This window comes from Caretta caretta, chromosome 14 (assembly GCF_965140235.1).
Source record: "Caretta caretta isolate rCarCar2 chromosome 14, rCarCar1.hap1, whole genome shotgun sequence".
In the NCBI taxonomy this organism is placed as follows: Eukaryota; Metazoa; Chordata; order Testudines; family Cheloniidae; genus Caretta; species Caretta caretta.
Window position 1 is genome coordinate 13,770,722 of NC_134219.1, and position 26,300 is coordinate 13,797,021.

The 26,300-nt window shown below is 55.1% G+C and overlaps 1 protein-coding gene across 3 annotated transcripts in view; it reads right to left on the reverse strand.

The window, feature by feature from the left end:
• The window catches only part of SPATA20 (spermatogenesis associated 20), a 30,167-nt gene extending 5,358 nt beyond the window's left edge, over positions 1 to 24,809 (reverse strand). Inside the window, exons 1-16 of one of the 3 annotated variants that reach the window (XM_048817951.2) lie at positions 24,662 to 24,809; positions 21,782 to 21,919; positions 21,237 to 21,301; positions 20,234 to 20,388; positions 19,931 to 20,074; positions 19,265 to 19,466; positions 19,036 to 19,166; positions 18,762 to 18,866; positions 17,768 to 17,842; positions 16,184 to 16,396; positions 15,442 to 15,634; positions 13,220 to 13,388; positions 11,041 to 11,249; positions 10,113 to 10,312; positions 8,867 to 8,947; positions 7,377 to 7,512 (exon numbers count right to left, since the gene is read on the reverse strand). In XM_048817951.2, coding sequence (XP_048673908.2) covers positions 7,417 to 7,512; positions 8,867 to 8,947; positions 10,113 to 10,312; positions 11,041 to 11,249; positions 13,220 to 13,388; positions 15,442 to 15,634; positions 16,184 to 16,396; positions 17,768 to 17,842; positions 18,762 to 18,866; positions 19,036 to 19,166; positions 19,265 to 19,466; positions 19,931 to 20,074; positions 20,234 to 20,388; positions 21,237 to 21,301; positions 21,782 to 21,919; positions 24,662 to 24,744 — 2,259 coding nt within the window. In that variant the 5' untranslated portion in view covers positions 24,745 to 24,809 and the 3' untranslated portion in view covers positions 7,377 to 7,416. Of the gene's footprint in view, positions 1 to 7,376; positions 7,516 to 8,866; positions 8,948 to 10,112; positions 10,313 to 11,040; positions 11,250 to 13,219; positions 13,389 to 15,441; positions 15,635 to 16,183; positions 16,397 to 17,767; positions 17,843 to 18,761; positions 18,867 to 19,035; positions 19,167 to 19,264; positions 19,467 to 19,930; positions 20,075 to 20,233; positions 20,389 to 21,236; positions 21,302 to 21,781; positions 21,920 to 24,661 lie in introns of those variants that run through there. The other 2 variants (XM_048817950.2, XM_048817949.2) reach the window with 2 other exon arrangements.
• Between the last annotated feature and the right edge of the window lie 1,491 nt (positions 24,810 to 26,300).

Here is a 26,300-nt window from a genome sequence, read left to right on the forward strand (position 1 = left end):
TGCGAGCCACATTCCCCCCACCCACACACATCTCCTAGCTCCTCTGCTAAAGCCTCGGGCTTGCCCCGGACTCCTCCCAACCAGGCCACAGACCCGGCTAGCCTCCCACTCACTCTCCTCTCTCTGACATGCTCCAAACTCCCGCCCTCCCCCCAACAGCTGTCCTGCCCCATTCCCCTCCATTTGGGCAGCAGGCCCCCTCGTCACACAGCGGCCACTGCTGCCCTCCTATGGACCATCTCTCTTTCCCAGGGCGCCTTCCATTCAGCCTGCTCCCATCTCCTCCACAGGGGCCTGGAGCTAGCTGCCCCCTCCCTGGCTGGAGGGGCCCCCTTCCCTGCCTCTGGCTTCAGCTCAGGATTGGCATCGTTTCTCTCCAACCCCCCTCCTGCCTCCCCCCAGTGCCCCACTGGCTTTGTCTGGAATTAATTCCAGGAGTGATTAATTACCAATTCATATCTAATCTGAAATTCATTATTCATTTTCTCGCAGCCTCCCTGAGGTCCTCTGGCTGGGCCAGGACAAAGCAAGGCTGGCGTGTTAGCGCTCCATGGAAGAGGAGATAATGAAATCCTTCATAATTACCCCGCAGGCCTTTAGCAGGCCAGGGAATTAACCCAGGAGCAGGCTCAGGCCCAGGCCTGTGCCTGCCTCTGGAGTGACTGAAATCTGCCTGCCACCGTCAGGACACTGCCTTCGGCCCCTAGCACCGGGTAAGGTTAGGAGGAAAAGACACCAACGTCTCTTTCCTCCCTAGTCCACCAGCCCCTGCTGGCACGGAGCAGTGGGGAATCCAGGGCATGTTCTAAGCAGGTCAGTGCAAGGAGGGCTGCAGCTCACAGGTAAAACCTGCACTCCCCCCTTCTAGCCAATCAGCAAGAGCCCCCCCAAGCCTAGTCCACCTTGACAGTCAGAGGAGACCTCAATGAAGGGCTCATCCACCCCTTTCAGAGAGCACAATAATAACCACACAACCAAATGGGGCAGCCTGAAACCCCCGGCCTACTGAATGCAGGGACCCTTGAAAGAGTAACGGCAAGAACTGTACAGATGCAGCTTCCTTTGAGCTCAATGCGTGTTACAAGGGTGGGGGTGACTCTAAGAGCAAGCATCACAGCAGATAAAGGACCGTTAGCAACATTCTCCAAGGGGAAACTGAGCCACAAAGCAGGGAAATGACCTGCTCAGGGTCACAATGCAAATCAGCAGCAGGTCAGGAACAGGCTGCACGACTCCCAGCTCACTACAACCAAGAGTTCTTGTTCCCAAGCTGCTGGGTAGCGTTGCTGATGGCTGCTAAAGAGATGCCGTGCTCTGCCCCCGAGTAGGCTGCACTTTGGAGGGGAAGAGAAGTGAGCCTTTAGGCTCCACATCTTCTATCACTTGGTGAAGTGTCTAAAGATGGGATGAAGGATGCTAGATAAACAAAGGATGCTGTCGCTATTAATCCCTGATTATCATGCACCTTGGCCTGAAATGTTACCATACAAAATGACAGACCTGAGATTCCAGACTTGGGTCCCTGCCACCCCAGCTCAGCACAGCAAAGGGTTAAATGAACCCGTCCTTCTGCGGCACTCACTGATTCCTCCCTCCTCACACAGCAGCCCCCCCCCCCCCCCCAACACTGGTATCAAATGTAAATTCACCAGCTTTCTCAACCTCACTGACAAGGATTTCACTGTGATGTTTGTGAGGAATTAATTACTGGAACGACCTAGTTAATTACATCAATGCAGCTCAGGCTAGCCCCCAGCAACCTGCCAGCAATGGGTGGGTGGGCGGGGGTGTCATGTTGACATCTCTTAAACTCCTGACACAGCTGCTCTGCCGTCTCCAGGGCAAGAGAGGCAAGCGCTGCAGAACGGGGTGGAGAAATGGAGAGTGGTGGGAGGGGACCGGGAAAGGGCAGAGACGCCTGTTAGGAGCTCTGGGCGAGCGGCCTCCTGAAGGGGGAAAAGGCAGTTTGGGCCCAGGCTTCCAAACGTCTCGTTGGACAGGAAAGTTGCTCTGGGGTCCTGGTGTCTGAGCCTGTCCAAATCCTGAGCAGTGTGGCTGGAAGGCTTTGCCTCTCCTCTCCTTTAGCTGAGGTGGGCCGGGGAAAAAGAGCCAGTTAACTGGCAAGAGTAGTAATGGGCTCCACACACAGAGGGTGGGAGAGGCCAGGTACATCCAGGGATCCCAGGGGGAAGCCGTGCTGAAATCCCCCAGCCAGCAGTGCCCCAGCTCTGGATTCACTCCATGCCCCACACTCAACCAGGCTCCGCGATGGGGTTCCACAGGGCTCGCGCTCCCTGCTTGCCTTGGGGAGAATGGAGCCCTCCAGCCCACTCCCCGGATGAACCTGGGACTCTGCTCCCACTTCAATGCAAGCCTGTATCCAGGACTAGCTTTATCCTCCCTGCGGGAACTGTCCTGGGGCTCGTTCTCCCTGCCCTGCGCTTGGGGCAGGCCTGGACACTGGTGCAAAGTGGGCACGGACTGCAACCCCTGGTAGCGTTTGCATGGGGCCTGAGGTGCAAGTGTAACCTAGCACTCTGTCCCCCTCTAGTGGGCAGGGGAGAGACAGACCCCTTGAGTCTGCAACCTGCGGCCAGCGTGACACCCCGCAGCTGCTCATTAAACCTCTCAGAGCCTTTCACTGCCAGGTCATTCTGCTGAACCCAGCCCCGGCTGGTCATGACTAGAAGTGGCTAGGAAATGAGTTGATGATCTCAGTCCAGTTCCTGTGGTGACCCGGGGCCAATGTTCCCTCTAATTTTTGACAGGCCTTGTGTGTGAAAAATTTCTTCTGTGCAAATTTTTGAAGAAGAGTTCAAATTTGTGCGCCATAAGGCAAGTGCGCCCAAGCGAGTAAAATGCTTATACAGTTAAAAAGTTTTAATTTGCAATTTGTGATAATAGTTTTATACCATGTTATTTTATAGATGTCATCTTTAAATACTTAGAAAAAAGGAAATTTAACCTCCTTTCCCTTTCCCCCCCCTTGCCAGCTAGGAGAATCTGGCTGTGTTGATAGATGGTGGGCGAACAATGTCAAAAGTCGCCTGTAAATGATATTTCGGCCTGGCTCCGATGTAGCATTTCATTTGTTGTGCGCGCGGTGTTTTGCTGTATGTGCGGGGTTTCGGATCGATGTGCGGGCTCACACGCACACAGCTCAGAGGGAACAGTGCCCAGGACTCACGGGGGCCATGGAGCCTGAGTTAGCAGCACGTCTCTCGTCCTCAGAGGTGGGTTTCTGCAGATCAGACCAGAGGCACGCAGGCAGGATGGCGTCGGGGAGCTTGGACTGCTGCTGCCTGCCCTGCCGATTCTGGGCACAATCAGAGGACGCCAGTCCTAGGGCTGACAGTCTGGCACCTCTCAGCGGCATACTGTGTCAAAAGCCCCAGCAGCAGCAAACCCTGCCACATGCATAGGACCCAGCAGCATGGAGACATCTTTCTTCGGGCTCCTGCCTGGAGTTTCCTTGGCACTTAACTTCTCAGCTGCAGCAGGGACAGCACCTGCCTCTCTCCCTCCGGTGGCAGCAGAGACGTCGCACCTGGCTTAGGCTCTGGCCGCAGCCCCGAGCTAGCAAGTCAGAAGATACTTAGGACACTTCAGCTCTGATTCTTCTGCTTTCAGCCCTGTTTTACCAAACTGTGAGGAGATAGCCTGGCATCAGGTAAGCCCTCATATGACAATCCAGGAGATGCTTGTGTTCAGCAGCTCTGTCTCCTTGTCAGCATCAATCACATGTGGAAGAGACAGGATCTCTCACTCCAGACCTTGGAGACAACAGAGAGAGAGGCAGCTGTCACCAGGGTGGATGCAGGCCTCTGACATTCCATCCATTATAGAGAGGCTGAGCAGGGCGCAGTACCTTGTTCGCTGAAGACACCAGCACTGGGAGACATGGACCCAGGTTTGTGTAATTTGAGATGTTCTGATCCAAACTTTCCAAAGCTTCAGGCAGGTTGGAATCCAGGGTTCTGGTTTAGGCCCATCCCTATAGAAAACTGACAAGAACCCCTCTTGCATCCCCAACTAATAAGAACAGCCATACTGGGTCAGACCCAAGGTCCACAGGCCAGTATCCTGTCTTCCGACAGTGGCCAATGCCAGGTGCTTCAGAGGGAATGAACGGAACAGGTAATGATCAAATGATCCATCCCCTGTCACCCATTCCCAGCTTCTGTCAAGCAGAGGCTGGGGCCACCATCCCTGCCCATCCTAGCTAATAACCATTGATGGACCTATCCTCCATGAACTTATCTAGTTCTTTTTTGAACCCTGTTACAGTCTTGGCAGTCAGAAGACCTTGGACGGAACCATTTTCCATTGGAAAATGAAGTTACATCAAAATCGAAACACTTCACAAAACCATGTTGATTTCATAGAAGTTTCATTGTGGAGAAAAATCTGGGAAAAAAGTTCTGCCAACATCAAAGAATCCTGTTTCGGTGTTCTCAAAACAAAAAGGTTTGATTATTTACCCGGGAACAACTTTTTGCTTCAAAGTGTTTTAATTTTAAATTTTATTAGAGATTATGATATTCAAATAGAAACAGAAACAAAACATTTCAACTGATCTGAAATTAAGTTTTTCTTCATGGAGAATTCTGAAATGTTTGCATTTTGTTCTGAGGAGAATTTAAACCAAGTTTCAAAATCTCGTAATCCTCATGAAACAGAGCTTCCATCCTCTGCACAGTGCTACGAATGACATCATTGACAAGTCAACTCCCCATTCTGATGATGTCACATTTCTCTTCCTGTTCAACAGGCTGTTGTCATTTCCTGTGTGTTCTCCTACATGTCATTGTTTATATCCTGAGTGGCACAAGGCTGCTGCCCATTCCTCTGCTTGCATCTCAGCCATGCCATTGTTCTTTTCACTGGTTGTGCTCAGGAACTAGCAACTCATACCTTGCTATTCTAAAAAGCACTGAAAATTAATTTCAAAGCACAGCCCTCTCTCTGCTCAGGCTGTCCTTGTCTCTGCTTTAATCAGTCAGTCAGTCTCCAGGGCTTCTGTGCTCTTTTGCCTGGAATCTTTTATAGACACATGGAAAAACTCCAAAGCAAGTTCTTTCTCCCTCCATTCTGCAAAGTGATTCTAGAGACTGGGATGTGATGCAGCAACGGGGAAATAACACATCATGTCAGAGGCAACATTTATTTAGAAGGATAGGGAAGGAGTGTTTTAGTGCCATGATTTTCACTGAGAACCAAATGGGAACCATGCAATAGAACACTAGCATGTAGTTTAATTCAATATCCATCGGCAGGACCGGAGTCAGATAGAACCACAAAGAGGATAAACCAAATCCATCACCAGGTGCAACCCTGCTCAGGCTCCTTTCTATAAGGCAGGGAAAGGGAAGGGCCCAGGAGATCAACGGGAGCACAAGAGCGACAGCTGTTGTTAAAGGATGGGGGCGGGGGGAGGCGGGCACCTGCATTGGTTCTGCTAACCAATCTGCTAAAAACAGACATGGCTGCTGGGTTCTTTGTGCACTAATAGTTGTGGCCGACAAACAATTGGGCAAAAAATTCTCAGCCTTCCTCCACTCATCAACCAAAAACCAGCTGCAGTTTCTTACCCTGCTCCCAATCCCACAATCCTTTGAGGTCACAGCCCACAATCCTTTGACAACCCCAGTGACTAGGCCAAACATGGAATGTGTGGGCAGTTGCCAAGGAGCCCACACTTTGGTATTTTAACTATCTCCACAAGTCCAGGCTCTGACGTGAAACCCATTCCAGGGACCAATCTTCCTCCTGCTCTTTCCTGCCTCGTACTGCAGGGAAGGCAAACCTAAGAGGCAGGGACGCTGGGGGCAGAGGGCCATGGTCCCATCACTTTTTACTGGACGTAAGGGCAAGTAATGCGGGGGACGGGGGGGGAGAGGAGTGAGCGGGGGCAGGGTCCTGGGGGGAAGAGGTGGCATGGGAGCAGAATCTTGCAGAGAAGGGGCGACGTGGGGGCGCAGCCTTGGGGGAAGGGGTGACATGGGACGGAGCCTTGAGGAAAGGGGTGGGGCCACGGTTCGGACACTGGTGGCCCTCCCACTTTTAGGGAGCTTCCATCGCCCCTACCAAGAGATATTCCACCATCTATCTCTGCAGTGCTGGAGTGAATGTCTCGAACAGCTGGGCTTTGGCTTCCAAAGCTCCGTGTTGCAGTTGGAGGCAACTGAATTAAACAGCGAGAAAGGAAGTGAATTTCTTTGCCATTTGATTTGCTCACGCTCCCCGGTCGGTTTGTTGTCCGAGTCCCCCTCGCAGAACCTGCTCAGGTTGCAGAGAACAAAGGCTGGCACAGCTGTTGAACAGGGAGTAATTTATTAACAGTGGCACCAGAGGACTCAGCCTCCTGCTGCCAACCCAGTACGTTCAATTCCGGCAAAGTGGGTCACTGGCTTTAATCCTTCCAAGGGAGAGAGGGAGGAATAAAGCTGGTAACAGAAAGAAACCCCGCGAGCAGAACAAGGACTGGCCAGGGCACACTGGAGCCATGGGACAGGCCAGCCTGTCATGGAGCCAGCACCAGAGAGATGCTGGAGCCAGCAGAAGAACAGGCTCTGAGCAACCAGGAGCCACGTTCCCTTCATTACACCTCCTCACCTCCTGTGCCCACAGGAGATTCATCCCAAGGGAGGGCACACTCTGTGGTTGCCTTCACCCACCCACGGGAGGCAGCCCAGCCGGCAGCTGAACCTCTGCAAGCCCAGCCACCACCACCCACTGGCTCCCCGCAAAAACCCCACTTTTCACTGCTGCAATCCCCGACCCTGGAGGCCCTCGAGCCACTGCGGCCCTGAGTAAATCCAGGCTGACTCTTCCTTGGCACGTATCCATGCTGCCCACATTAGCTCTTGTGGCAGATCCCAGGGAGGGGCACAGGGCTGTTGTGTAGACTGGATGGCGACCTCCCCACGCAGGGAAGAAAGGCCAGGAGATGACGGGATTGCTACAGACACAGACCAGAGTCACTTACTGGAGCCAGTGACTGGCTGGCAACGCCAGTTGCATGGATGGGGCCTGGGGAGCCAGGGAGAGATTGCGGGGCAGTGATGGCCTGCACCAAAGCCATTGCAGAGAGTGTCACGGCTGCGGGGTCCTGCCAGACACACACACCGGGCAGGACTCAGATCCTGCAGGAGTGCCGTGGGTCTCTTCACTTCACTGGGATATTGCAGGGCTAGGATGTGCACAGTGACTGAGCTTACCGAGTCGAACCAGTCTGCTAACAGATCAGGGCTCTTACGAGGAACAATGCAGAGAGCAAGTGTGTTGTACCTGAAGTGCACAGAGAGCTCCTAGCACCGGCGGGCGGCTGGGCGGGCGGCTCCCGGCACCGGCGGGCGGCTCCCGGCACCGGCGGGCGGCTCCCGGCACCGGCACTCCGGCGGGCGACTCCCGGCACTAGTGCTCTGACACGTGGCTCAGCGTGTGACTCCTGCCAGTCGCACTCCAGTGTGTGGTTAGGCGGGCGACTCCTGGCACTGGGGCTCTGAACTGCTGCTGTCAGAGGTGAACCCAGTTCAGCTGTTCATAGCTACCAACTTTCTTCTCCTTTGGCACTGACCCCGTCCCTTCTCTTCTGCCCTGTTTCGTTCAGCTCGACATGTTACCAAGTAAGCAAGCTGTCAATCAAAAGGGCAGAGACGCTGCCGGCTGAATGTGACAGCTGCCACGGGGCTCAGCTGTCACGCTGTTCGGAGGGATTTCTGTCTCTTCCACACCAATCCGACAGCTCCACTCCCAACCCCAGGCAGCAGCGCCGGGGTGCTCAGCGCGCCTTCCCAGCCACGCCGGGACAGGCAGAGTCACACAGCCCTAGTCAGGAGTGACGAACCAGTTCCATTCCACCGGGAGAGCAGAACACGAGGTGAGCGGTGGGAAGATGTTACACCTCGTACTCACCCTCCACCGGGGAATGCCTTAAAATACAGTCACCGCTAACTGCAAGGAACAGCCGAGCACCAGGGGCTCATTTAACATCTAAAGGGATTGCATCCAACATGCCAGTGCATGACAAACCCCCATGCCCAAGGCAACTGTGCTGCGCAAAGCTGACTGCCCTCAGCCCACAGCACGGACAGCACAAGGCACTTGGGAGTGAGGAAAGCGGGGCCAGCACTGGGCTCATGGGAACTCCTGGACCTGAGAGTGGATGCACGGATCTTGGTCCTGGGTGCGTCTCAGGGGGCTGGGGCTGAGGGAGGATCTAAGGGAGGTTTGGGGATTCGAATGGCTGGAAGAGGACATTAGGCTCTGGGGGCGGTTCCTGGCACAGGAACTGAGGGATCAGAGGAGACAGAGGAGCTTCTGGGGGAGTCTGCAGGGTTCCTGTTGAGGGTGTGGGGCTGGGAAGGAGCTAAGAAGATGTTGCATTTCCAGGCAGAAGTTATGTTGCTGAGTTCAGTAACCTAGATACATGTGCAATCCAGTGCTGACAGCCAGGCCGGGCACGTTCGCCCTGGAACAAGTGTCTCTCTCTGGGAGTCCCGTGTAAACACACATGCTGTGTTGTAACAATTCATTTCCCGGGTACAGGCTGACAGAAAGAGCCTCTGCAGCCATTTCTCTGTGTCAGGGAGAGGCGCCCAGGGAATGGGATTCATGATCCCTGCCTCCCAAGCTGACAAACAAGGCACAGCAACTGGAGGGCGTGTGGGGAAAGTAGGGCACCCCTTTAAAAGAGAGGTGTGGATGGGAGAAGGGGAAGGGTGGGTGAGGGAGAGAGAGCATCAGGAATCCAGCACGCTGCAGAGAGCCACTGCCCGGTGTGAAGAGAGGCAGAGAAGCAGAACCAGGCTGTGTGCCCAGAGGGCACTGGGGCTGGCTGGCAGGCTGTGGAGAGGGTGGGTACCTTGTTTGGAGCGAAGACGGAGTGCACACAGCGGAGCAGATCTTTAGTATCTTCTCCTTCTGGGGCGCCGCAGATAACGACCTGTCCGCAGAGAAAGGAATGCAAAGGTGAATGGAAACAGGCTGGATCAGAGCCAAGTACCATCCGGCCCAGGCTTGTCTCTCTAACAGTGGCCAGGACCCGGGGCCTCAGAGGAAGGTGCCCAAACCCTGCAGGAGGCAGCTCTGGCGCCCCAGGGAACGTTTCCTCCCCGACTCCGTCAGGTAACGGTGAGTGCATACCCCGGGACAGGAGGACTGAAATACAGCAGGCCAGCCATGCCATGCATTCAATCCTCAGCCCGGCAGAGGGAGAGAGGGCAAAGTGCAGGATGGAAGGACTAGGTGGGAGGGGAAAGCAGAGGGACACAAGGAACCGTGGAGAGAGGAAGGTGTCTAAGTCAGGTGACTGGATTCTTGCTGTCACAATTGTCCTTCACTTCCTGTCCCAAACTGCTTTGAAGTGCTGCTGAGTGCTGTCTCCCTGCTGTCATGTGGCACCCCAGAGGTGGCTGCATGTCAGTGATGGGGAAATGACTCTTTCCTTCTCCTGCAATAAGCAGCATTTTGGGATCCCCCATGCTATGGGCTCACTCATCCTTGTGATTCATTCATCTCCACCTCGCCCCTCCCCTCTCACCCATCTAGTCTGCCTCCAGGCAGAGAGGAGAAAGCCTGCAAAGGACCAAACCAACCAGAAACAGATGGAGAAGCAAAGGAGGAGTTCATGGAATGGTCACGGGGCGATTTCACAGTCACTCCTAGTCAGTCACTTACTGTACCAGCCTCATCCGACTCCTGGGGATACACACAGCAGAACTGCCACCAGCTGTTCCCGAATGGGGAAGCCATGGCCAGTGGCTGCACACAGGCCCCCGGCAGCTGGGGGCTCCAAAGGGCACTGCTGTCTCTCCTCCCTCCCTGGGGGTTCTCTGCAGGATGCAAGGTACATCCTACAGCCCTGTACACCCTAGTATCCCCACAGGAGCTGCCAGGCAGAGAATCCCCTCCCTTCCCCAGGGCATATGCCAACAGCCACAAACCACGTGCCTCTGCCATGGAGCAGCCGTCTTGCCACCCAGGACAATCAGACTCCCTGTAAGCTACAGAGCTCTGCTCAGTGTGGGGAGGGGCCTCTATGCTAGGGCAGAGCAGGACGTGTGTGGTCAAATCTCTGACTACACAGATCCACTGGCCAAAGTCCCTACCTGTTTGAGAGTGCGGTGAAAGGCCACGGTGGCTCGGGCCATCTCTGGCAGGGCTACAGGGATCTTCAGCAGCCTCTCTGAGAAGGCAGCCAGGATCTGCCCGGCTTTCTCCACCCACTCCATGTTGCCGGAGTAACAGGCTGCCCTGAGTAGGTTAGCAACAGCCACGGAGTTGGCGCTGGGCTCCACGCCATCTTGATCTACAGGGAGACAAGAGCCTGTCAGCCAAGCAGCCCAGTGCCCCTGAGGCGCAGCACTTGCCACAGGGGCATGGCTGCCTGGCATGCCAGCAGGACGACGCCGAAGGAGCATGTCAGTGTGCTGGGTGTCAGGGCCGGGCACTGCTAAGCCTCTTCAGGGCTGCTGCTCTGTGACGCACCCAGGGCAGATGTCTGCGAAGGCTGCTGCCTTGAGACCTGGGCCACAGACAAAGCATGAAAGATCCAGGGGCTGGGAAATCTTTTCCTGGGGCCTGTTTCAGACATTACCAAGGACGCCAGGAACTCATGGCAGCAGGATAGTGCCCGGCCCTGCCATGCTGGAGACCCAGGCTCCAGGCCTGAGCTGGGACGCTCACTGTCTAGGCTGGGAAAGCTATAAAGAATTACCGTGTTAGCCTGCAAGGACCTCTGCAACCAAGCAAGGACTAGCATTGATAGGCGACGCCCTGCATCTCTGCTCCCCCTTGTTTGCCAGTGCCGGGCACCACCATACAAAGCACACTGAGGACTCTGCTGCTTTTGGGGCATCCCAATTTCTGCTTCTTGGTGAAATCAAAGACTACAACTAAGGAAAACTACAGCCCAGCTTCTTGTAGGTCCTACACACAAACACGACCTTGCCCAGCACAACATTACGATAAGTTCTCAAGACTTCCTCATTCTCAGCTTGAGTCTGGGGACCCAGCCCGGCTCCACGGTGCACTTACCATCCTTCAAGCGGAGGAGCAGAGAGGAGTCCCCAGCCTCGCTGGAGAAATATGCAAAGCCTTTGGAGTCCCAGAAGAGCTCGTCTTGTTTGCGCTGGAGCTGCACGGCCCACTCCAGCCAGCTCTGGTTCAGTGAGGCCTCATAAAGGTCGAAGAGAGCCTGGATCACAAAGACATAATCCTCCAGGAAGCCCTGAATGGGAACAGCACTGTGAAGACAACCAGGGAAGGGAGGGACAGAAGAACGTGAGATCCACCACGCCGGAACAGGTCTACAGTCCCTCTTAACACTGGAAGGCAGATGACCCGCACTCGGGAACACTGCCCCATGGAGTGGAGGTCTTCCTGAGCCCAGCTTGTGGTCGGCTTATGACCTGAAGGATATTGGGCCAGATCCTCAGCTAGTGCAGACTGACTTTACTGGAGCTAAGCCAGTTTACACCAGCTAAGGATCTGGCCCATTATTTGTAACCTGACACCCTCTTGCCGGCACATGGTCCCCAGCCATCTCCCACATGACTAGTAAAGTAACAACCCGGATACTGAAATCGATAAAAAGGGCCGGATCCTCTGACTTCACAAGGTCAGAGCCCCTCAACTCCCACTGAAATCAGTGAGAAAGGAGGGTGCTCAGGATCAGGCCTTGTCTCCCAAAACGGATGCCCCAGTGCTGGGGAGGGTGAACGGAATACAGTTAGGGACTCAACTCCCTGGCATCACTTTCGTACTCCCAACCACCCCCAAGCCCAGAGCCCTGCCAGGCAAATAACAGGGTCCACAAACACGTGTGCCGCCCATCCCACACTGCAGTCAGTTGTTAGCCAGGCAAATAACCTGCCATTCAAATTGTCTTCATCCCCGTTGACACATGCCTAATTTGTGTTTGCCCAGGAGAGCGCAGTGGCAAGGAAGGAAGAAGTGAAGGGGGGGTGAGGGGGTCCATCCGGATTGTGGAGCTACTGGCATCTGTTGTCACAGTTGTCCCATTGTTTCATCGGCTGCTAGCAAATATTAAGAAAGTGCCCATGCAGCCGGCTCCCCCGTGCCTGGACTCCAAGGGGGAGTCGTGAGGGTCTCTGCAGGTACTACTTCTGCACCTGTATCTGCACTCACCTGCTGGTGTCCATGCTCCTCGCACACATGTACACCATATGCACCGACGTGTGCGGGTGTGCTCATAGGCACGTGCACGTGTGTGTGTTCACGTCTGGGCCTGCCCCTGCCTACGCGCTCTGTATGTCTACACCATGTGTCGGGGCGTGTCGCTCTGGAGCTGCATGTAACAAACACAGCAAGGCCTCCCAGATGCCAGCAGGGGTCGCCAACGGGAGGATCTGTCACAAAAGCACGTGCCCCTCCCGCATAAGCGAAACTGGAACCTTTCGCCACCAGTGGGAGGCTGAGAGGGGCCAGCTCCCAGAGGGAGACACAGTCAAAGGCACGGCACACAGGCGTGGGAGGCTAGAGGGGGTAGTGGGGGGTTAGCAGAAGCTGTTCGGAGCAAGCCCTTTGAGTGTTTCCCTCTGGGCAGCGATTAGCACTGGCCCTTGATAAATGGAGCTTTGTTACTGATCCTGCCCAATCTCAATCTGTGCATACATTGGCGCTCACTGTACTCAGCCCCAGCTGTCATTCCGCAGGCAGCAGGGGAAGGTGTTTTCGAAAGGTAAAGATAAGAAAGAGCTGGGAGAGGATTTAACCTTAATTCCTCTGAGCTCTCTTGGGAGTCCATCCACCCTGAGCTGAATTAATCTAACCTCAAGCACACACATGCGGGAAACAGACCTGCCCAGGGCTGCCTCTCCCCGCCCAGCCTGGCAATGCGGGGGTGGGGGGAGCACCAGGCGGGGCAGTGAGGGCAGTCCACGAGGGGCGTGGTCACAGCGACTCTTTGGCTGCCTGCAGGTTGGGCAGGGTGAGGGGCCCCAAGGGGAAGGCTGGGGCCTGCGAAGCGGGGAGCTGTGAATGGGGTAGAGGGCACTCAAAGGGACGCAGAAAACCAGCTCCCCCCGGAAACCAGAGCCCAGACACCACAGCAATGGCCACCTTCGAAATGCAGCAGAATAGATGAGGCAGATTAAAGAGACGGACAGACTGATCGGACAGACAATCAGCCTCCTTATTTCTATGCTGATACCCACCCACCCCCACCACGCTGAGCGACTCCTCCCACACTCACCTTTGCTCCACCGAGCTGCCTTTGCCCCGGTAGCAGCTCCGCAGCAGCCTGCCGCTGCTGGCATCGAACAGGTGGCCTCGCAGGAAGTCAGCAGCCAGCCCGGCCCGGCTGACGTACTCCTCCTTGCCGAGGATCGCCCCGCTCTGAGCGAAGCCCGAGATCATCAGGCCTACATGGGTCAGAGGGAGAGAACAGAGCCTCGCTCAGAGTGCAGCTGGGACTATGTACTGACCAGCGATCTCCACTCCTTTGTTTAAACAGCCCGCCGGGAGCTTCACTTTGCTGAGGTCGAAGCGGGGCTGAAAGCAGGACAGGCCCCAGCCCCTGACAACCAGTGTGAGCCACCGAGAACGTCATATCTCATCAGAGTGGCAGCTGCCAGGAAAAAAGCTCCGAAATGCCCCTTTGGTGGAATACGGAGTCTCTCCCATCTGCGGTAGCCCAGCCATGCCGTGCAGTCATGACAGACAAGCGCAGCGGCCACTCTGACTCCGGGGGAGCTCGCACGCAGCCTGATTCACTGGGAGGGAACGCCGGTCAGGACAGAGGTTACTACCTATCATGGGACACCTGGGTTTGTACCAGCAACAGACAGACAGACACCTGGTCCCTCCACTCCCATGCCAGCTAGCAGTGTCAGTGCTGGCCATGGGCTCTGATCCTAGCCTGGGACTTGAACTCGTGACATCTCAGCCCCATGGCACCACACGGACACTTTTGACCGTTTACATGTGTTAAGGAGCCTTTACAAAGGTTGCCCTGAAAACCGGAGAAAGGTTCTGCTGCCCCCTGCTGGCAAATGGGAGAACCGTCTTGGGAAGCGGTCCTGAGTGCCCCCTCCCTGGGTTTGCTCTGCCACCCGGAGGCGGAGAGCCTCAGAGAGGAAGTAGCTTAGCAGCACCTGGGAACAAAGGCAATGCCTGCGCCAGGCCTGCAGGAGAGGCAGGGGCACTGTCCTGCCAGACGCCTTCCCAGGAGGGAGAATTCACCTTGCCCATGCTCCTGGGGGGCCTCTCAGCTTGACCCAGGGCGCAGGAGATGCCCCAGAGGTGAAGAAAGGTCACAGCCCAGCAGAGCTGGGCAGGGATCACCAGCAGGAGAAGGGGTCCGAGGGGTGGGTGGAGGGGAAGCCATGGGCAGTCGGGGGCGGGGATGCAAGGAAAGCCCATGACGGGGCTGGGGAAGGGGAAGCGGGGCTGGGGGCTAGAAGGATGGAATGGAGTCGCTGCTGAGCTCCCAGCCCAAGACCTCTTGGCAGGGCCGGCTCTCGGCTGTGAAGTAACAAATGCAGGGACCCCTCGAGCAATCGCCCCTCACCGCTGTGTGCCCAGGATGCCCCAGCAGCCTGACATAACTCCCACCCCCTACCCCCACACTGGAAGGCTCTGCAGGGCCCTGGACCAGTCCCTCCAGGGACTAGCAGGCCAGGAGGCAGAGCCGAAGGACAAGTCCAAACAGGGAGCAAGGGAGAGAATTCGGCCATGACTGTGGCCTAAAGGCACTGAACTCAGGGGTCCAAAAGGGACTCTAGGCTCTGCACTGCCTCCTGCTGGCTGGGCCAGAGACTGCTCTACGCCCTGGGTATTTCCCTGTCTCATTTCTTGCAGCACCTCCTGGTGTCTGGGACAGTTAATTCCAAGAGCCCTCAAATCACTCTCTCAACTGATCTCAGTGTCTGGATGGGCTGCCCGCTCCTGGGCAGATGAGACTACGGCAGCGCTGGGTTAGAGCTTGGCCTCACAGGTCCGAGCACAAGGCCCCTGCTCCTGGAGTCATGTGATAACAGCCAAATCTCAGCTTTCATTTTTTTAAAAAAACTTAAGCTCCTAGCCCTCGGGGTTGTGGAGAAAAGCTTGACCGTGTGACCCAAGTGTGACTGATGCTTGCCTGAGTCTGCACACAGCCTGAAACAACAGCTCAGAGAGATGTGAGCTGGCCCAAGCCCTCCAAATGAGGCATGGAGCCATGTCTTGGGGGCAGTGCCCCAGTTCACTGGTGGGTAAGGGAGGTCCCATGTCATGGGGTGGGCCTAGGACCCCAGACTCTGTAATCCAGCCCCAGACTATGGTTCCTCTCCAGAGATTTAGACAAGGCCTCTTGGCTGCTTCTGTAGCCAGTGCATCTAGGGATGTGAGCCCAGCACTGGCTGAACATCACTCCCAGCGAGTCGTGTGCACCTTTCACACCCAGCGACTCCCCTGAGCCTGAGGGACCCTTCTCACCATTCCAGGACGCCAGCATCTTGGTGTCCAGATGTGGGCGCGGTCGGTGACCCCGGGCTTCGCAGAGCCGCTCTCTGCTCTTCACCAGCATCGTCTTGAGCTGTTCCAGGCCCAGACCGAACCTGGCTGCCGTCAGCTCCAGGGAATACTGCACAATCAGCACGTTCTGCCCCCTCAGCTCCTGGTGCGGGTCCTGAAACGAGGAGCCAGGGGCATCACAGCTCCCGCCTCAGGGATCAGACAAGGCTGCACCCCCGGCCGGGCCTACACTCGTGCTCTCTAGGATGGCCTCCCATCACAAACTCAAGTGAGTGACTGCGTCCCACCCCCAGGATGGCTCTCTCCAGGGACCCCTAGCTAGCAGTACCTCCCTCCCCAGACCCCAGCAGCCAACACCACTCCCACCCAGTATCCCCAGCAGCCAGTGTGGCTTCCTCCCAATAACCACAGCTACCAATGACTAACAGCCAATATTTCCACACAGTGTCTTCCCAGTATCCCCAGCTGCTAGAGTCACTTCCTCCCAGTACCCCCAGTTGCCACATATCATCCCCTCCCAGTATGGCTAACTGCCAATATCTCCATACGCCTTCCCAGAATCCCCCTGCCCATATAGCTACTTTGGAATCCTTCTCCCTTCGCTACACCTGTCCGCACAGTTCAGAGGCCAGTGTCCCCCATGTCCCTCTCTCCCTGCCTCCATTTGCCTCCCCATAGCCTCAGGCCCCCTCTCCCAGCTCACCTTCGCTGGGCTCACGTTCCCATCTTCCTTAATCCCATAGTGATGCATGAACACATCTGCCAGAGTCTTCCTCTCCGAGGCCCCCTCCACAGGCTCTGGAAGGAGGCGCCGTATTTCCTCTGCCGTCCACACGCAGAAGGCCCCCTCCCGCTTCTCTTTGGACTTGGCTGTCGGGTAGGAGTCTGCGTCCTCTGCGCTGTAAAACCCTCCAGCCTGAAACACGCAGCAGCACCATTAACACAGATGCACCGGCCGGTCAGAGCTGCCTCCCCCTCACCACACACGCGTTAGCGATGTACGATCAAGCCTCTGTGACTGATCTCCCTGGCCAATGGGCGGTGCTGCAGGGAACAGGGCAGAGAGGGATACTCCAGATATAGAGAAATCTCCGCCCCAGCCAGCAGGAGGTGCTGCAGGGAACAGGGCTGAGGGGGATACTCCGGATATAGAGAAATCTCCACCCCAGCCAGGAGGAGGTGCTGCAGGGAACAGGGCTGAGGGGGATATGCCAGACAGAGAGAAATCTCCACCCCAGCCAGGAGGAGGTGCTGCAGGGAACAGGGCTGAGGGGGATACTCCGGATATAGAGAAATCTCCACCCCAGCCAAGAGGAGGTGCTGCAGGGAACAGGGCTGAGGGGGATACTCCGGATATAGAGAAATCTCCGCCCCAGCCAGCAGGAGGTGCTGCAGGGAACAGGGCTGAGGGGGATACTCCAGATATAGAGAAATCTCCGCCCCAGCCAGCAGGAGGTGCTGCAGGGAACAGAGCTGAGGGAGATATGCCAGACAGAGAGAAATCTCCACCCCAGCCAGGAGGAGGTGCTGCAGGGAACAGGGCTGAGGGGGATATGCCAGACAGAGAGAAATCTCCACCTTAGCCAGGAGGAGGTGCTGCAGGGAACAGGGCTGAGGGGGATACTCCGGATATAGAGAAATCTCCACCCCAGCCAAGAGGAGGTGCTGCAGGGAACAGGGCTGAGGGGGATACTCCGGATATAGAGAAATCTCCGCCCCAGCCAGCAGGAGGTGCTGCAGGGAACAGGGCAGAGGGGGATACTCCAGGTGTAGTGTACTGATATATCAGTATAGTTAATAGGGCACTGGCCTGGGGGATGCAAAAGATCTGGGTTCATTTAGTGGCTCAGCTTCTTGTCTGACCTTGGGCAAATCCCTAAATCTTCCCGTGCCTCAGTTCCCCCTCTATAAAATGGGGATAGCACTTCCCTCCCTCCCAGGGTGTTGTGAGGCTAAAATCCATGACTGATTGTGAGGCCATCAGCTAAGACAGCCGTGAGGACCATGGAAATACCTACATAGGTCAGGCATAGACCCGTCTCTGTCCCAGGCAGCAGGAAGCGCTGCAGGGGACAAGACAGAAGGAGACAGAACTGGCACAGACCAGTCTGTTATAGCCAGCAGAGGTGGGGATACACTGGCACGAAGGAGCCTGGGCACCAGGAGCGAAGGCATGGCTTGGCTTCGTGTCAGTGACTTTGATCGCTGGCAAAGCACAAGAGCCGCCGGATGTGATGGCAGCAATGAAGCAAGTGATTCCTGCACCCGAGCAAAGGCGCTGACTTACCCTGTCGCTCAGATCTCGGGAGACATAGAGCAGAACATCCGCAGCAACATCTGCAAAGAATTCATCGCCAGAAATCTGTTAAAGACACAACGAGGATTCCATTCCAGTGATAACAAAGGGAACAAAAGCGACACTAACGAGATCGATCAGGGGCTTCTGATTTAAAGAGCTCACGCAGGGAAACAGCAAATCTGCTGGTTTAAGGATTGCACACCCTGGACTGGATTGGAGGGTCGCCGTCACACCAGGGAAATCTGCTGGTGTCTGTGAGTTACCCCAGATCTACACCAGAGTTGCTGAGAGCAGACGTCCTTTGGACGCTTACACAAAGTCAAACTCAGAATGTCCCACCTGAAGCTCCACTCTTGCTTGTGTTTGAAACCTCAGCAGCAAAACCCTTTGGAGGCTAGCAGAGTGAAGGAGAAATCCTCGTCTGGCCAGAGGCCGGCAGAGCGTGGCCAGAGTCCCCGGCTTCAGACAAGCAGAGTTTCCTGGGATGATCTCAAGACAATAGATGGGCCAATAATTTCATCTGCCTCCATTGCAGGTGACAGGTAACCAGGATCCTCAGATCCGTCGTACTTGGGGCCTACACTTAGACTCTGTATTGCTCTGGTATGGACACACAGCCTCTCTCTTGCTGATTTATACCCGCTGCTCTGGGAAGCAGGATCACAGTGCCAGGGGAGCCGAGCTCCCAGTGGGGTCCGTGTTCTCGCTCTGCCCTGTCCCCATGGGAAGGCATCTCCACAGGTGCTCAGCTGAGAGATCTTCCCACTTGTGCGGTGCTTTTCCCTGATGGCTCATAGGTTTGATAACTTCCCTCTCACCCCTCTGTGTAACGGGGGTGGAGCCTCAACCTGCAGGCAGCTCATGACTGTCCGAAATGAGCTGCTTCTTGCTGAGATCAGATCTCTGCTCAGGGGCCAATTCTTCTGAGCCTTGATTCAGAGCCTTAAGTTAACACTAGGGCTAAGAGTTACAGTGGGCCTACCTGAAACGCCCTGGCATAGGCCACAGCTAGCTGCCCCTGATCATACAGCATCTTCTCAAAGTGAGGAACATGCCATCTCTGGTCGGTGGAGTAGCGATGGAATCCCTGCAGAGGCAGAAATAGTACATATGCACCAGAGCCCAGCACCGTCCCTGGTCAGTCGTCTGATTATACCTCCAGGGTCTTCTTTCCAACAGAGAACACTTCATGCTACCCAAACAAGGTGCCTCCAAGAGCCATCACTCCAGGCCATCAAACACCCAGCCCCCCTTACCTGAGCAATGTGATCATGAATCCCACCATAGGCCATCATCTTGAGAGTGTGCAGCACCATCTGCAAGGCCCGTGCGCCATCAGGGGATGCCCGGTGTAGGGTCCAGTATGTGAACAGGAAATTTAAATTGACTGCAACACAATAACAAAGCCAAACACCTGAGGTCAGTCCCATGCCCTGGGCTGCTCCCTTCTGCTGCGATGGCTCAGTTAGGAGACAATGGACTGACCTGGCGTGGGAAACTTTGGAAACTCTGAAAAGCCGCCATATTCCTCATCATATGATTCAGACAGCTGCTGGAAACACCTGGCCATGACCTCTGGAAAAGGTGGGGGCGAATCTTCCCCTTTGATGCCGATCTCAGCCCTTGCCAGCAGCGCTGACATAATCCTCTGGCTATTCTCCAAAAGGGCATTTTTGTTCTGCTTCCACTAGGAGGGAGACCATGAAAGAGCCGGAAGGTCAGTCTTGCCCCATCAGCTGCTCATGGCCTTTGTCCCCTCTTGATGAGGTTCCCTGTGTTAGTCAAATCCAGATTCTGTCTTCAGGCCCCAGTCCAGTTCTTTGGTCCAGCACCCAATGATTCCCCTCCCCAGATCAATTCTAATCAATCTCTAACCTATCCAGAGCTCTGCACCTCTTCCATATACAGTCCATCAGTGTTTTTTCTCACTAACTGGCCCCTCATTTGTCCCCACATCCAGTTCGTTTGTCCCCCAAACACACATGTCCCCACTATCCCAACCCCAAATCCAATTTTCCCCATCAACCCTCCAAAACAATCAGTGCTAACGGCGATGGCTAGTCCACTCCCCTGTCCCAGGTTTCTGTGCTGTACTTTTCTGATGAGGACCCAAAAACCCACCACAAAATCTCAGGATGCAAAAATGTATACCTGATCAGCAATTCGGAGCAGCACCGTCCGAAAGCCAACTTGGTAAATTCCATCTTCAGGAGGGAAATACGTCCCACCTACGAAGGGTTTGAGGTCAGGAGTCAGCCACACACTCATTGGCCAGCCCCCTCCACTGCTGGTGGCCTGCAAGAAAAACCATGGATAAGTGATCATCTCTCGGCCACCCCCTTGGTATCATAATGTGTGTATCTAACCCAGGGATGGTGGAGAGGTTCTCTCCACACCTCTTGTCATGCATGTCCCCTTTCTTGTCATCATCCCACGTCAGACCCACCTCCTCACCTGCACAAAGGTCATGTAAACTTTATCCACATCTGGTCGCTCCTCACGATCCACTTTTATGCACACAAAGTTGTCGTTCAGAATCTTGCCGATCTCTTTGTTCTTGAAGGACTCCTGCTCCATCACGTGGCACCAGTGGCAGGTGGAATAGCCGACTGAAAACAAACACTGTCGATTAAAGAAAGGTTCCAAGCTGAATAGTGGGACAAATGTCCTACTAATGAAATCTATTCACTGTGGAATACTCTCCCAAGGGGATGCCCATTGAATGGGACAGTTACAAATCAGATTGGAGTGTAAACTTCAGGGAATGAATCTGCATTGGAGGAATGTAGGTTAAGTCACCCTGTCATTTCCATCTCTAACCCCTATGATTTTGCCCCACAGACTCTTGTAAACAAGAAGAAGCCCATTGGATAAGAACATAAGCACGGACATACTGGGTCGGACCGAAGGTCCATCTTGTCCAGTATCCTGTCTTCCGACAGTGGCCAATGCCTGGTATTTCAGAGGGAATGAACCAAATAGGTAAACAGCAAGTGATCCATCCCCTGTCGCCCATTCCCAGCTTCTGGCAAACAGTGGCTAGGGACGCTTCAGAACATGGTTTTGCCCAGTTTAAACTAGTGTTCATTTAAGGGCGAGTCTACATGTGGGAATTAACCAGAACTGATAATGCTTAATCCACTTTGGAGGTGGATTAAGCAAAACCTGAAAACAGCACTCTTATTCTGGATTAAGTGTATCCACACAGAAAGGTATTCAGGAATAGCTATAGTCATTTAAATTCACATCCTATCTTATTCTGGAATAACCTCTGTGTAGACAAACCCTAAACCTGTCTGATCCTCTCATGCGGATACAAAGTACAAGGTTATCAGACAATCTTCTCAAATGATCTCCAGTGCCATTCACACACCAGCTTGACACAAAGATTTATGGCCTATGGTGTAATTTACATAACCACGCATGGGAAAGCTCAGTGCATTTGCTCTTGGGTTACCTGACAGAAATATCAGCTTGTTTTCTTTCTTTGATTTATCAAAGGCTTCCTGGCCCCACGGGTACCTGAGAGGAAAGAAAAAAAGGGGCTTCTGCCATGAGGGCTGCTGGGTTTTAGAATATATTTTACGCTGGCTGAGGACCAGTTATAAGATGGGAGGCAATCAGTGTGCTCGTTGTGGATAATCAAGTCCTATTCTGGGTTCTGGACTGTAGCACACAGTCACCTCCTGCCCCGCAAGGTTATCACAAATCTGAGCATACAGGATATGAAGGGAAGAACTCCACAGCCTCAGGGTAACACACGCACACACACACAACTCCATACCATCAGGGTGATACCCACCCCACACACACATATCAATGTCCCTAATGGAAAACTCTGGTTGTACATTTAAGCTAGTGGTGGGCAACCTGCGGCCCGGAGGCCAAAGGGTGCCCACCACGGATTTAAACTGTGCTGCCATCCATCCCAGATCCCACGGACCCTACCCAGCTTCACAGTTGGTAAAATGAAAGGGAAGAGGGGAAGGCTCTCTCTCTCACCAGTCCACCGGATTGTGGGCATGCTGGAGGAGGTAGGGAGACTTCTCGTTAATCAGACGGTTGGTGTAACGATGGATGCTAGATCGGCTGCTTTTCCCTCCTGTGGCCATGGCTGGGCCCCCTCTCAGAAACACAGTCCTGTGACAAGGAACACAAAGGTTTGTTAGCATCACTCATCCCCGAAGACGAGTAAGACACCAAAGTCCCAAGAACTGCTAAGGACTGGATCAGCATATGGCCAGGCTTCTTGAGATCCCTGTACACACCCGCACAGCCCGGCGTGATCCCCGGTGGGCTGGGGGCAGCAGTGTAGTCAGTCTGTATCTGTGAACGCTGCTGGTTCCTCACTGCAAACCCAAGGCTGGAGTTGTGAGCTGTGACACTAATCTCTTGGGTTACCGCAGGGGTCTGGGTTGAGGTGACTTAGGCCCCACCAGCACAAAGCTAGCTCAAGCACGCCCCCAGTGGGCAGGGGAAGGAGTGTTAATGCTGCCATTGTGATGCGGGAGCTGTGTCATAGCCCAGCTGAGAGCGGCTCCCACAGTCCCAGGTGCACAGCTGCAGCAGCGGAGGGTTGTGTCCTCTTCCTCCAGCCAAATATCATCTCCTTAGCCATACTCCAGAAGGCTACCTGCTCAGCATGCACACGGCTCTTCTCCCTAGAGCCCCCAGCAGGTATGCTGCTCCTTTGAGCCCACTCCAAAACCCTTCCCTTTCTGGCCAACACAGACCATCCACCGGTATAAAGCTCAGAACTGCCACCTCATTCTGCTGCAGGTACCTGTCTCACAACACCCCTGCGAGGAAGGGGACAGTTATCTTCCCCACTCTTCCAGCTGGGGAACCAAGGCACAGAAAGGCAAAGTGACTCGCCCTCAGGTCACACGTGGTGGGCGTAAGCAACTGAACCCAGGTCTCACAAGTCCCCAGCCAGTGCCCCAACCTGGACCACACACAACCTCCTAGCACCCCAAGGAATCCTCTGTGCTGAACCACTCCCCCCCTCCCCCGCAAACATCTCTCCTTTTACCTCCTAACTGTACCCACAGACCTGAAAAGGCCTCACAGCCTCAGCCTTGCCTCGCTCCACAAGGAGACCAGCAACAGAGACTTTACATTTACGCAGCTCCAAAACATGCCAGATGCTCCTCACACTGATCCAAAGACAAGGTCTCTCCTTGGAGTTCCCAACCTAAACAGGCTTGAAGCCAACAAAGGATAAGAAGTAACATACACAAGTAATTCAGTGTTCTGCATGGGGTCACCTTGTCTCTTGGGTCCCACACTTTTTGTGGGGCTCATCTTTTCTCACTCTCTTGCCATCATTTTGGAGGAGACCAAGGACCTGGTGGGCCTTGTGAATGGAGTAAACTCCTAAAATGGGACATGAAGGAGGAGGAGAGGATGCAGACAGGGTGAAGCAGGTCTGGAAGGAGGTTCCAGGGGGGATATGGGAGACAGAGCAAAGACAAGAGCAAGAGAAGGGAATGAAGGGGAAAGTTAACTGCAAAGCTTGGGCCAAGAGAAGACAGGCAGGTAGAGTAGACAAAAATACAGGGGATTAGTATGGAGCGATCCTGACGTTACACAGCCTCTGGGATCAGCTCCAAAGACTGCAACCCACAAAAAAATCAATGCTGCATCAGACAGATGTACAGGAATCGGCACGGCATTGAACACCCTAACAGAGAGGAATGGGGCTCAGATTCAGGGACAGGCAGATGAGGCAGCTGATCTCTCCCTGGCCATTACCAATCAGAATGAGGATCAGTGGCAGGCTGAACAAACAGATAACTCCCAGGTGCAACACTGGGTCAGATCTAGCTGTAGAGAACACTTACTCTCATACTGCGATGAACGGAATGCCTCAGTCCTAGGGGTGGCCAAAGGGAATAGGGATATAAGGGGGCTGGCAATTTTTCTTGACCAGCAGTAGGACAGATAGGGAACCTTATTGCAACCTCCACCCTTTCTGTTTGTTGAATCCCCCAGTTGCCTCTTGTCATGCACTTAACGTGTACTGTTTTCAGAGTAACAGCCGTGTTAGTCTGTATTCGCAAAAAGAAAAGGAGTACTTGTGGCACCTTAGAGACTAACCAATTTATTTGAGCATGAGCTTTCGTGAGCTAGCTCACGAAAGCTCATGCTCAAATAAATTGGTTAGTCTCTAAGGTGCCACAAGTACTCCTTTTCTTTTAACGTGTACAGTGTTTAGCACAATAGGCCGCCTAGGTGCTGCCAGATTCAGAATACAAATCATGCCTCATAATAACGGAAGCAGGGAGGACAATACTCCTGGGTGTGGCAGAAACTCTCTCTGGGCCAGACTAGGGGGAGCAAAGGGATCATGAACTGCCAGGGACAGAGACCACTGCCCCCCCCCCCCCAATGGATCAGCACCAATGACAGACAAGGGGATCCTATTGGGGCAGACAACATCTCTCTTGGATCAGTATCCTAGACAGGGAGTGGGTCAGACAGAACCACCCAAGTGTCAGGAGCAGCAAGAACACAGGGGGCTCCCACCAAAACACAGAACCACACATTCCCCCCAGCCTTTCTTCGGGGCTGGACCAAAGACAAGCCAGGGAACCTCACTGGGTCAGAGAACCACACGCCCCTTTGGAACAGCGCCAGACCGAGGGGGGCGGATCCCATTGGGTCAAATAGAGCAGCCTCCCGCCCCCAATCCTGGGGGGGGGGGGGTCCCCCTGGGCCTGACAGAACCACCCCCCCCCCTTTGGATCAGTCCCGGGAGGGCTGCTCCCCTCGGGGATCCGGCGGGGCTGTGACCATGTCAGCCGTGTCCCCGGCTTCCCGAGCCGGCCCCAATCCCTGGCCCGGCTCCGTTCGGGCTCCCTCCGGGCTCTGCCCCGGTACCTGCGAGTCCAAGCGGTTCGGCTCGCTCCGGCCCGGCGGGACAGCAGGCAGCAGCCGCGGCGCAGGAGGGGGGCGGAGATCATGGCCGCCGCCAGCGACCTCCTCCCGTGCTCGGGCTGCGGGGAGGCCGGCAGGGGGCGGCAGCGGTCGGCCAGAGCGCTGAGCGGCCGGACAGCCCCGGGCCCGGGAGGAGGGATAGGCCCTGCTGCGCCGGGGAGGAGGAGCCCGGCCGCGGCTTGGGCCTTCCGGCTGCCCGCACTCGGGGATCACCGTGGGGCTGAGTCCCCAGGGCCGGGGCGTCCCTGGCTCCGGCTCAAGGGGTGACCCTGGCTCTGGGAGCGACCCTGGCTCTGAGTCCCCAGGACAGGGTGACCCTGGCTCTGGGAGCGACCCTGGCTCTGAGTCCCCAGGACAGGGTGACCCTGGCTCTGGGAGCGACCCTGGCTCTGAGTCCCCAGGACAGGGTGACCCTGGCTCTGGGAGCGACCCTGGCTCTGAGTCCCCAGGACAGGGTGACCCTGGCTCTGGGAGTGACCCTGGCTCTGAGTCCCCAGGACAGGGTGACCCTGGCTCTGGGAGCGACCCTGGGGCTGAGTCCCCAGGACAGGGTGACCCTGGCTCTGGGAGCGACCCTGGCTCTGAGTCCCCAGGACAGGGTGACCCTGGCTCTGGGAGCGACCCTGGCTCTGAGTCCCCAGGACAGGGTGACCCTGGCTCTGGGAGCGACCCTGGCTCTGAGTCCCCAGGACAGGGTGACCCTGGCTCTGGGAGCGACCCTGGCTCTGAGTCCCCAGGACAGGGTGACCCTGGCTCTGGGAGCGACCCTGGGGCTGAGTCCCCAGGACAGGGCTCCTGGGACATTAGGCGTCAAATACGGGACTGGTGATCATCCTGCACTGCACACACAGTCAGAGTCCCCGCCAGTATTGTCAACACCATGTATTCAAAAAGCATGAGTCAGGAGACTGAAAACAATAATAAAACTGGGGGGCTCTTTATTCACCTCCTGGGCTTTGAACCTTTAAGGGGGGGGGGGTCACATTTTCCAGTTTTTCTCTGCAACCATGAGAGAGAGAGAAACATCCATTTTTTAAGAATGAACACTGAGATTCATGTGACTCCAGGAGCTGCGGCTTTCAGAGAAATGCCAAATATCATGAGAGTCGGCGATAATCCAGAACGTCTACTCTAGCCCCCACCTCTGCCCACCTGAGTGGGGAAAAGGTGTGTCCTAATCACATGCTAGCTAACATGAGGTAACTAACATCAGGTGAACGCCTAGGGAAGACAAGGCAGTCTGTAGTTTTCACACCTTAACAACTCAAAGTAAACACTGGGGGAGCATGGGTCTATCACCACCTGGTAATGTGTTAACACTACAACTGCCTTGTCTTCCTAGGATTTTACCTCGTATTAGTTAACTCTTGTGAGCTAGCATGAGGTAAGTTCACACCTTTTTTTCCTGGAGAAAAAAGGCCACGCTATCCCCAATAGGATTTTTTTTCCCCTTTTCCTCTACCCTTCCCCAAGTCGCTAGTGTCTCTGTGCCTTTATGCTGGTGGTTGTGGCCAAAAAGAGCTTCCACCACCATCTGCTACCCCCCAGTGTAGATGGCTGCCTTCCCATATGTGGGCTGAGC